At 38.5% G+C, this 12,477-nt stretch overlaps 1 protein-coding gene and 1 long non-coding RNA gene across 2 annotated transcripts in view; both read right to left on the minus strand.

Annotated features, from left to right (window-relative positions):
* The window catches only part of CDH2 (cadherin 2), a 214,255-nt gene that overhangs the window by 43,247 nt on the left and 158,531 nt on the right, over nt 1–12,477 (minus strand). The window contains exons 6-7 of the mRNA XM_086682669.1: nt 10,610–10,754; nt 7,844–8,016 (exon numbers count right to left, since the gene is read on the minus strand). Coding sequence (XP_086538795.1) covers nt 7,844–8,016; nt 10,610–10,754 — 318 coding nt within the window. The remainder of the gene's footprint in view (nt 1–7,843; nt 8,017–10,609; nt 10,755–12,477) is intronic.
* LOC147575561 (uncharacterized) lies at nt 25–7,833 on the minus strand. The gene is made up of 2 exons (XR_015242513.1): nt 6,406–7,833; nt 25–6,167 (listed from the first exon to the last, which is right to left on the minus strand). It is a non-coding gene; the product is annotated as an uncharacterized LOC147575561 (long non-coding RNA).

Raw genomic sequence — 12,477 nt, forward strand, 5'->3', positions numbered from 1 at the left:
TTTAACTTGAGAAGCACAGGTCTGGTTCTTGTCTAGAAAGATGTGACTGTATATTTTCACCTCTATTTGTGGAAAAGATAAAAGATGCATTGCAGATGTGTGAATTCACAGAGAAGCTGAAACTTCCACTTGGTCTCAACCTTCCCCTCTTCGGAACTTTGCAACATTGTGATCAAGCGTTCCAGTCATTTGGTTTGTTTACCTTCTCATATGTTAGTTTCTACCCAGTTCAGGATAATGAAAAATCTTGAAAGTGTGTAAGTACATATATACATACACATACATACATATATACGCCCACACATGCACACACGTATATACATATATTTTATTTTACAGGGTATACATATGCTTTCTTTTAATGTATTCTCATATATGTTCTCTCTATTTTAAAAGGGTTGATAGAATATTTTGTCCTACTCCCCATTAGCACATACTGTTCACAACTATATAGAAGAGATATATTCTTAAATGAAGTTAAAACCTAATTAAAGGGTTTATGTTTATGTCCTTAGTCATAACTACAAAACACAGTGGTACTTAATAGTTGCATACTCAACAGATTGCCATTTCCGCCTAATACTCATTGTGCCCACATACCTATGATGGTATGCACATACATCTGCACGTACATGATTATTACCAAATAAATATCACTGCTTTCAAGTTCCTAATTGAACCTCTAAATGGGGAGCCAAATTAAGCTGCACTGTATCTAAGAGAATATCTTGAGACTGAGAAGTCTATAGCACTAGCTGACAAATATACTTTATATTAGGACAACCTAACCAAAATGATTTACTAAAGTCATTTGAAATCTCTGTGGAAATTAACACAGATAAAAAAATATAGGTCATTTCATACATGTTAAAACACTCTGAACAACAAAACTCACTTCCTCATACAAAAATAAACTGTCACTGCAAAGTACAGTTTTCCCTGATTCTAAATATAGCTAACATTATGAATGGCCATTCTTAAAGGATTTCTGGAGCTTGGCTAGAACAGACACAAATTGTAGCTTGTGATTTAGTTGTTAGTGGGAAGCACAAGGAAGAAGTGAGTAGGAGAAAAAGCCAAAGCCCACATATTCGATTTTTAAGTCTCTGTCCACCCAAATGCCAAATTCTAGCAGTTAATTATTTATTTGTCTTCCTAAAAAAGAAAATACCATACTTATTAAAATAAAAAACAAAAAAACAGAGGCATAGTGATATTTGAACCATTTAAATTTTTCTTAACCCATAACACCTCACCATAATGTTTATGTAGGCTAAAATATTTCTCAATGATTTCCTTTCCCAATAAAGTGTCATTTCACCTTAATCCTCTCATGGTTAGTGAGAGAATTTTGTAGGGCACTCACTTCAGCTTCCCAGCTGAAAATCATGAAAATAAAAATTTGTTATGACTTTGAAATGCCATTTCTGTTAACTGCTATTTGCAGAAGCAGATGAGCATTAAAAAAAATTTTTTTTTGATTTTGGTTTTGGTTAAAGAAGATAAAAATCTCACATAGATACTGTATGGAAATACAACTCTTTGTAATGTCTACTCTTTAAATTATAATGTCTACTTTAAAATTATATAAACATAATATATACAATTTTCCACTGAGCTGAAATATTGGGATCAGTAGCTAAAACATGAAATTTCCTACTGCTTCAAGTTCGTTTTAGAATCCTTAAGTTACAAAAGACCATTGTTGTTTCTAAAATACAATGTTTCTCCAAATAAAAAAATTCCAACTTGGTAAATAATAGAATCTCCACTTTCATATGCTCGGTTGGTAAAATGTTCTTACATTTAGTTAGGAAGACATGACAGCCTGTTTTAGACAACCAAACTATTTAGGGCTTCTTGACTAATTTAGTCCCTGGGCATCTGGTTCGGAATGACTGACATTTAGGTTTCAGAAGGATTTGACTTCCCATCCTTAATCCCACATCTGATTGAGGGGATTTTGCTTAAAAATGTTTCCTTACTTCCTGTTTCTAGATGGGTAAAATCTCAACTCACCTGCTCGCTATCTATCCATCCTTCTCTCCCTGTGACTCACCTATCTTACCAAAGCTTTATATCACTTTTTTATCCACTTACCCTACACCTTGAGCTGTTGGTATTTACTTTCAGGTGCCTATTGTGACACTACACCACTGCATCTGGCATTCCCCTCAGGCTAGAATTGTAGTTCTCAACTGAAGTAATTTTGTCTCCCCCCCCACCCCCACTCCCGCAAGGGGACATCTGGCCATTCCTGGGACATTTTTGGTTGCCACAATTGGGAAGTGCTACTGACATCTAATGGATAGAGGCCAGGGAGGCTGCTGAACACCCTATGATACACAGGATAGGCCCCGCAGAAAAGATTTATCTGATCCAAAATATCAAGGGTGCCAACATTGAGAAACTCTGGGCTTGAATACCTTTCCCTTCGCCCTGAACCTGGAAAACACGAAGTGGAAAAGCCACCTTAGCTGACTTCTGAAAGTCCTGGAGGCAGAGCTGTTGGCTGGTCCGGGACACACCTCTAGCACTGTTTCCAGAATTATATGGCTGCTATTGGTCCGTATGTCTGTCCTCCTGGCTGTGGACACACAGACACGCCCCTCCTCAGGGGCCCTGCTTTGTCAACGTTTGTGTCACTGGTATACAGTCTAATGCCTGACACAGAGCAAGCAAGCGATAAATGCTTTTGACTTGGTCAGATGAGTGAATGAATGAGAAACCCTCGACCTTGTATCACATTATAAAAATCATTCCAGGTTTGGAGAAAAACATCTTGTTTACATGGTAGCTATTATTTTTTTTCCATTGAATCATATACTGGGAGTATAAACTAGCTCAGTTTCCCAAACTACAGTGATTCATACACCATCTTTCCAAGGCTGCCATATCCTCATATTTCTATATCATGAGTCACTTAACATTTATCTTGACATTCACTCCCTTTTAAAAAACTTAATTTATTATAAAAGTACTGTAAATGGAAAGCCAGCATCACCTGCCATAAATATAACTGTAAAAATAAACACAACAGGATCCTTGCACTCTGGCAGTCTCTACTCGATGGAGGAACATCTAAAGACTGTGGTCTCTAGTCTTCTCTAGAAGCTTCCCTACATTATCAACTTAAATCATTGTACCTGTGCACTTTTGAAACACTGAGCTGGAGAGATAGAAGTGAATGAGGAAGTGAGAACATTCAGTCATTCAATCTGACAGACATTTCATGAAGGTCTACCGGATGCCTGGTGATGTATTTCCTTGGAAAAGATAATGAACAAACCCAGAGATGGCCTTGATATCGTTAGGTGATGGAGGCAGATACTAATGGTTCACAGGAGCAGATGTACAAAGCAACTGTAGTAAGAGTACGAAGAAGTGAAGCAAGGGTATCCAAACCAGTCCAGTCCTCAAAGTCTGGAGGGAGGAGTGAATACAAGAGACATTTTGGAGGTAAAATGAGAGGAACCTGAGAACTGAACCTATCAGTGGCTGGATGGAGGGCATGGGAAGGCAAGTAGACCGTGATCTGGGGAGACTGGGGACATGGCACTGCTCCCATGAAATAGGACCTTGATCAAGAATAGCAGGTTGAAGGAAATGATAGCTTGCTTTGGATGCACTGGGTTAGGGGATGGACTGTTAAGTAATAATGTCATGAGAACTTAGAGGAGAAGTACAGGTTTGTGGCCCTGTTCAACTTCTTAAATGCTAAGCCCCAGTTCCTTCGTCTGTGAAATGGGGCTGATGGCACCATCTGCCTGGTGTGTCTGGAGTATAAAAATTTTGTTTTGAATGTTTATTGTATGCTGACATTGTTCTGAGGGCTTTGATGAGAAAAAAAATGACATTTATTGAGATTGAGTATTAATTATGTGTCAGGCACACTGCTAAGCACTATGCATTATCTTATTCAGTCCTCACAGTAATCCCATAAGGCAGGTGGATTTTTTTTAAGCCTCATTTTCCAGGTAAGGAAACCAAGGCTTAGGGAGGCGAGGAAGTTTGCCCACTGACACCCAGACATAAGTAGCAGAGACAAGATTTGAACCCAGGTCTCTCGGGAGTCCAGAGTCTGTACCATTAATTGCTCCACTGTATTAGGACCTTCCAAGAAAATGCGAATATGTGCATGACATGGGTGCATCCAGGTAGTGTAGGCAGACAGAAAGCCATACTTCAAGATGAGGAAGAAGTGGGAGCTGAGCATGAATGTGGACTGTCCTTTCGAGGAGTATGGTGCTGAAACGAAGAAGAAAATCTTGGAACGTGAAGGTTCCTTCGGGGTTCCTGTTCAGGGTAAAGAGGAACACATCAGCCTCACAAAATATTGGGAGCAAGAAGGCAGATATATTGTCTATGTAACATAGTCTTTGCATATCTCAGGGAAGGCAGAGACTACGATGGGTGACCAGGGAGGGGTTGTGGACTGACTCTCAAAGAGTGAGGATTGCCCTGCTATGCAAAGATGGGAAAGGAAATCTGCAGGCAGAGGAACAACGGGAACAGAAGAACACAGAGCTTCAGATTTGTACAAGGAATTCATGTGGCTGTATGAATGCCGGGGCATCTTTGCTCCTCAGCAGAAAGCAAGGAATCCCAGGAGGTTAGACCCAAAGAAGGCTTTGAGACCAATGTCACAGAGTGTTTGGATTGCCATGTTAAAGGGCTCTGATGTCATCCTATGGGTGATGGAGCGCCATTTTACCCCAGGGGACACACAGCACGTTTATAAAGACACTTGTGGGGTTTGTAGAAAGGAACCTGTAGAGAAGGGAAGACCAAGACAGTGGGACACAGGAGAACTTGTTGCTGACAGCACAAGTGAAAACAGGAAGGCTTGGAAAACAAGAAGTAGAATTCTTTCTTTGCCATGACAAAAGGATGAGGAGGAGTAAAAGTGATAGCGCCCACCCAGTAGACGCGGAGGCTGGATTTACGATGGCGACAGGGGAAAACAATAGCTAATATGAATTGGGCACAATGCCGCATGCTTTATACCTCATGTTACATAACCCGTACAGCCATCCCATAAGGGAGGTCATAGTATTGGGCCCGTTCACAGATCTGGGGACTGAGGTTTCAGCTTAATACACTGAAGGTCAAATAGCCCACAACGGGCAGTGCCAGGATTTACACCTCCTGAAGCAGAGTGTGAGTCATCAGTAGTCCTACCCGAGAAGGGCACGAGATGGGCCATAAAGAGAAAGGAGTGGAGAAAAGAAAATGCCAGGAATAGGCACCACCGAGTGATGCAAAAAGAAGTCAGGTGGAGGTAAAACACTGAAGCCTGGCAGATGTGGTAGGTACCGCTTTAGGCCTGGAAAACCCGAAGAATGGATATTTTTCTAAACCCACAGATTGAAGTAAAATAAAAAACTGAATCTCAGTAAGCATTTCAATGATTAGGAGTTCAATCGCTTGTAGGTGTCATATATCCTGGGAGAATGACAACTGAAATTACTTTTGACAGAAAGAAAACTGTGAATTCTAATAGATATAAAAGAATCTCAGGCCTGCACGAGGCCTGAAGAAGTCGCAGTAATTTATCCCTGGCCTCAGGCAGAATTACCATAAACCATCTGAGATAGATACATTTTTTTTTCTGTTAAATGACTTTCAGAAATGGAAGGTTTTCCATAATTTTCTCTAGTAACTCATTGTTGTGTTTAATAATTTCACTGTCAAGAAGCTATTGCTCACACATGATTCTAACGTTGCGAATCCATTTCCACATCCATTTCATCAGGGGGTGGTGCATAGCTGCTTCTGTCCACTGCGACATAAATTCAACCACGATGACATAGGACTTCAGGCTTCCATTCTCTAAACTAAACGCAGTCTCTCTGGCTTTTCAATTTGGTTGTTCTGCTTTAGTAAAACTATCTTTAATTCTCGATGCCTCTTTCTTGTCATGAAACAGCCAGGCTGAATGAAGTAAGAATACTGCTGTGTGCACACAAGATGAAGACCCATTTCTGTATTTCACAATGAAGAGTGTGGATGAAAGAGAAATACTTATGTTGGGGGGATGAGCTATACCTACATAGAATGTGTGCAACTTGGCACTCAAGAGAGAATATTAAAAAATACCCCATGTTCTCATACCAAAATATGCATCCATGCTAAGTTTACTGGCATTTAAGAATGGCATGGGGCGCCTGGGTGGCGCAGTCGGTGAAGCGTCCGACTTCAGCCAGGTCACGATCTCGTGGTCCGTGAGTTTGAGCCCCGCGTCGGGCTCTGGGCTGATGGCTCAGAGCCTGGAGCCTGTTTCCGATTCTGTGTCTCCCTCTCTCTCTCTGCCCCTCCCCCGTTCATGCTCTGTCTCTCTCTGTCCCAAAAATAAATAAACGTTGAAAAAAAAAAATTTAAAAAAAAAAAAATGGCACGTCCTACAGTAGTGGAAGAGGTGAAAAGACATACGTGTTTCAAATATCACTGAATCAGAAGTACTACTGCAAAAACTAAATTTCAACCATTTCCAACCCAGAAGATTCCTGGAAAAAGAATCGTTGATACCTGGAAGTTAACAGGTGCAACGTAATAGGCATACATCTAACTCCTAAGTAAGGCTCTCAGCTAAGTTCAGTTGTGAATAAAGTAATCTCGATTGTTCGTACTACTTTAGTAAGGTGTTTCTAGCACAATCTTGCATATATAATTAATTGCAATAGCAATGTTTTCTTCGATCCAATTCAAGTGAATGCTACTAAGGCAAATGAAGCATCATAAAAACCAACTCCTAAAATCCTTGTCAATATTATTTATTATGGTAAGTATAATGTTTCCTTTTGACATACATAATCTGAGGTCTCATTACTATAAAGGCTGGCTCAGCCAGAAATCTACAAAGCACAAATGTCTATGTGTTAGCACTTTGATAATTCTTCAAACAATGACTACTGATGGTCAATAATGACCTTGAGAATCTCTTAAGAAAATGGGCAGAACAGAATAAGGAGTGTAAAAGATTCATTAGGGGCAGAGTTTTCAGGAAAGGATATAAGTGGAGCTTAAACTGAAGATGAAGAACTGGAAGGTTCCAAATCAAGAAAAAAGGTGCAAGGCATTCCTGGTGGAAGGAATCACATGAACAAAAAACTCCGAGGTGTGTAAGAGGACAGTGGGTTGAGGTCTGTCACAGTGAGATGAACATTTGGAATTAACCGAAATACCCATTCCCTCTCAGACTGTGACACTACATGGTATTTCACTGCTGTCAACATTTTATGCCTTTCCAACAAAAATTATGCCAGAAGTCTGTTTTTCTCCATTTACAACTTTAAAGCCTTGTCAGTGGAATTAATGTCATTGCTAGTCTTCAAACCTGCTCGGTAAGTTAATCATAAAGTTAAGGGGCAAGTTTTAATAAAGGGGATAATCTCCTTTAACAAAACCAGTCTATCCACAGAGACTACAAACACTCCACCACACACATGTTATGTGTAGCCTCTCAAAAATATTAATGTTAAAATTTATCCTAAATTAATGCACACATTATTTGGGCATGATTCTTAATTTAATTCTTCACAAAAACCTTTGAATGTGAGGGAAAACTGAGAAAATGCCAAGAATTAAAAAAAAGGTAAATACAGATGCATCTAATTAACTTAGTTGATTACACACTATTTATTATATGGACTAACAATGACTTATCCCGTATGCATACATAATTCAACTAATGTGAAGTTAGGCAGAAAATAGCATAAGAGTTCTTTAAAAAAACTGACGTCGCATAATACTGTAGATTTGTTATTACCTGGAGATAAACTGCATGTGATACCGCGTACCTTTATGATTAAAAACAAATTCAAATAGTTTTTGGTTGGCTTACTTCTCTATCAAGTCCAGCTGCCACGGTGATAATATCACCAGTCTCATTGTTGATTGTAAACATGTTGGGCGAAGGGGTGCTTGGAGCCTGGGACAGGATTCTGTACCTCAACATCCCGTTTAGGGCGTTTGGATCATCAGCATCAATAGCAGTGACTGTCATCACGTATGTCCCTAGACACAGTATACATGGAAAATGAATGGTCACCCTTCACTTCGGTCTCCTAAATAGATATACCTCAAAGGTATATTTGCCTTTTTGATCAATCTTCATTTTACTTCTTCAAAACAAACATTTAATCATTTAGACTTGATTAAAAATGCTACCCATAAGAACAGTACTCACTTTAAAAAATTTAAATTCTTGAAAGGAAAACTATTAAAAATGTATACATTTATAAAGATTCATTTTTTCCATAACTTAGAAGACAAGTTCACTCTATGACTCAAAGAAAGGATCACTTCAGACCTTTATTCATATGAAGTGCAAACAATAATACAGAATGCAACATATTTTATGACCACTGATACCTTTTCCTATGTCATATTTTCTTTTGCTATACAGTAACATCAGAAATGACACACTGAGCATGATTCTCCTCAATGCCTAAGTCACTTTCTGAAAGTAAGCTGTGTGCACAACGAGGCACACTCCATTTACTCAGGTCATAAGGAATCATTCCATGCGTTACTGTTTTGGTACATTGAATAGGGGTTTGGCATTGTGGTTCGTTATTTCCTAGGAGATTACAAGAGCACTGTAACAAACTCAGGGATTTCAACTATTAGATATTTTGTAAAGGAAATCTACAAAGCATCAGAACCAAATAAGTTCAAACTAGCTACACAAATTGTGTAATTTAGAAGCAGAGAGCAAAGTAGTTACTATTTAGGAAGGTCTGTTCTGTGGGAAATTTAGAAGAACTGGAGTAAAAAATTTTCCATCTCTAACTTACCTTCTTCACCAGTGCTCTAAGCCCAGTTCTGCTTTAGAACCTCTCCCTGGTATAGTTTTGCCCCAGAATTCACAAAGTCTTGACCACATTATTCAAATCTCGTTTCAGAGTTTGCTCCTCTAAGCAAGACGCTCTTATTATGTGCCATCTCTACACCCTTACCATTTAAAAAAAAAAAAAACTTCATTGCATATTTCCTTGCTTCCTTTTATTCTTCTCCCCTACCAAAATGTAAGCTCCAGTAGGGTCGGAGCTGTTACCCACAGGGCTGGAACAGTGCCCAGCACACAGCACAGACCCTATAAACATTTGTTGAATGAACAAATGAATGGTTAAAAAAAATATGTTCCCAGATGTTGAGCCAAAATACTGATTATAATGCAGTTTAACTCAAGATTCTTACAGAACAACCACAAGAAATATATGCATGAAGCGTCTTTACTTCTCATGAAGATTGAGTCTTTTATTTGGTGGGGGGGGGGGGGGCTTTAATGGAAATTCATGATGAAATGCATAATAAATATATCTTTAATGGTTTACTTTTGACAATTTTTGTGAAGCAGTACTTTTTAATAGTTAGAAATAACAGAGGAAAAAAATAAATGATTAAACCAAAAAAAATTTTCCCCATGTTAAAAAAACTTTATCTCTAGAATATGTGGATAAGACTTGTGTTTTAGTAAGGATACGTTTAATATTCTTTGATTTTATAGTATTTTAAAATACCAAAGAAAGCTATTCCAGAATGTGACTCAGAAGGAGCCACAGATGGTTGAACTTCCCGCACAGTCCTGTCCTCCCCTGTGGCCCCCCTCACCCCCACCTCTTCTTCCTTTCTGAGGATATAGACAAGCGCATTTGGATCGAGAAAAAAATGCCAGTAAAAGCATATTCGGTTATACGCATAAATTGGGCATATGCATGAGAGCTACTGGTATAAATTGATATAGACGGCAAGGATAATACGTAGCACAATTTTAAATATTGAGGCTTTTTTTAATACAAAATCAAAATAATAATAATAATAATAATATAGCTAATGAAGTCCCTCTAAACACCAAATCACTCAGGAAGGTTGGAGAAACCCTCTCTCCTTTTCCCATCTCTCTCTGAACTGATTTTCATGTCCACTAGTTTTTCAAACTAAACTGGCCCTCCCCAGGCTTGCTCTTCTGAAGTCTACAGTGTTTTCAGTACAAGAATCGAAAATCTTAGTCAAACACCACTTCACAATGGCGAGAAGCTTTGGCAATCGCTGCTTCTAGGCTAGGACACTTTCCATGACACTAAGCTGAAAAGCGCAGGCTGCAGAAGACATTCGGGTCATGCACAAGTAAATAACCAGTGTGTCCACAGGGCAGCGATCACAGCTGCCTCCAGCCCCCTTTCCGCTTTTGGCTTTACCTCACTGCCTGGTCCCAGGAATACCAACTACCTTTCAGACTCTCTGACTGTGTTTCACGTGCTGCTACGACTAATATGATAAAATCTGTACTTTATGAATGGAAAGCCACTGGTATTCCGGTGCTCACTTTTTCCTGCCCTGACTTTATGAACCACAGCCAAATGAAAGAACCCATAGATCCTATACTATAGAACCAAAAATACTGTAGTGTGTACTTTTTCAAAGGTGGGAAGTGTTTTCTCTCTTCAGTGGGTTTTTTCCTAAGTTACCTTCTTTTTTCCCTACAATCATTTTGCATGAAAGAAAATGACACTAAAAAGGCTCACTGATTTCTCCTTTTGCTTATACCCCAGTGCTGTATTACACTGCATTTCCTGAATCTCTGAGTTATGATTTTCAAACTTACCGGGCTTGGACCCCTCAGGAACTGTCCCATTCCAAACCTGGTGTAAGAACTCTGGTCTGTTATCGTTCATATCAATAACATTGATGACAATGTCAATGGGGTTCTCCACTTGGTTCCCGTTAATATCCACTGCGTGTGCCCTCAACTGCAAAAGTAATTAGAAGACAAAACTATTTAACAGGTTTATGTCTCCAGTGAGAAGACAAAACAGACAATGACTGCACTACCAAAATAGCAAGGATGAACCAAGAAAGTGAAAAAAAAGCTAGTCTCCCCGTCAAAATTTAAGTTAGCCAAACTTCATATGATTAGGATAGATATAGTAGTAAAAAGCCAGCAAATGTCTGTCTGCTAGGCATTGTGCTCAGAGTCGTATGGATTTTAACTCATTTAATCCATATATGAAAGAGTAAGGCAGAAATGATAAGTACTTGAAGGTGAAGAAATTGAGCTTCAGAAAAAGCCAGTCCTGTCCAGTTCCCAAATCCTTTTGCTAAATCCATACATATGAGTCGGGGTAATTAACAATGTACTGGCACAGAGTAGTCGTAAAGATTAAGAGAACAGAACAGAATTTAGAAAGAATTAGGTGCGTGTAGGGAATTTTGACACTGGGTGTTTTTGTTTGTTTTTTTTTAATTGTAAAGTCACTCATAAACATTAAAAGTGCCTGCGTATTATATAAGACCGTTGTTCCTCTCCCAAGCCCGAGTTCTCAGTTTTACAGGTATTCTAAATATTTCATTTCTTTTTCTCTTTAAATAAATAGAGTCACTTGGCTACTCTTGGCAGAATATCCTCAAAATCTTTTAATCCAGCACATAGAGATCCATTGCATTCTTTGCAATAGCTGTGTAGTGCTCCATTGAATTGTTTCTTTTTAACTGGAATGCTTCTGTGGTTTTCCTGGTGATGTTGCCTGTTGGTTTCTGTTGGGTAGGCTTCAAGTTAAAGACGCATCAACATATCCCCCTTTTCTTCATTTAGAAGTTATTTAATACATGAAGCAATGCAAATTTTATTATTGCCTTTCAACACCAATAAAAATAATCCTTTTTTCCTTCACTTATTTAATATATTACATTAATAGAGTCTTAATACTGAAACATTCTTGCAATTCTATAATTGAGTCTATTTTTTTTATGAGTATCTCTTAATTATGTGGTGGCAGTAAGAATCTGCAGAGGAAGAATTTGCCCCAAAACTGACCTGAAAATATTTATTTCCTGGCCTTAGCCACAGGAGTTCAAATAATGATAATTCACTCAGGAAGAATTATTTAGAAGTTTTGTACTGATATTATTTATATTCATAAATTTGAGACTAGTCTAATTAGAGACTGGTCTATTGTGTGCTATCTTTATCAAGTTTCTGTATTAATGAGAATTAATTTCTTAAACCTTTAAACAATATAAAAAGTGTCAGCATTATATGTTCCTTAAGGATTTTATTTATTTATTTTTTCTTTAAGGATTTTAAAAGAACTGGTTGATGAAACAATCAAGGCCTTTGGAAGAAGGGAGTGTTGAGTAATATTCAAGGCAGAAAACACTGTTGTTTAATTTTTTTAAATTTTTGCACCCAATGTGGGGCTCAAACTTATGACCCCGAGATCAAGAGTTGGATGCTCTATCACCTAGACCAGCCAGGTGCCTACCCTCCGCTTTGTGAGTAACCTTCATTTGACTTATTTTTTTATGCTCTGTATCCAACATGGTGCTTGAGCTCATGACCCTGAGATCAAGAGTTGCACGCTCCACTGACTGAGCCAGGCAGGTGCCCTTTGAAAACATTTTAAATTTCTCATACACTTATTCACCTGTTTAGATCAGGGGGAGTCCTGCTCTACTACATACCAATATTTTAAT

This window comes from Puma concolor, chromosome D3 (assembly GCF_028749965.1).
Source record: "Puma concolor isolate L17-30 chromosome D3, mPumCon1.1.hap2, whole genome shotgun sequence".
Classification (NCBI taxonomy): Eukaryota; Metazoa; Chordata; class Mammalia; order Carnivora; family Felidae; genus Puma; species Puma concolor.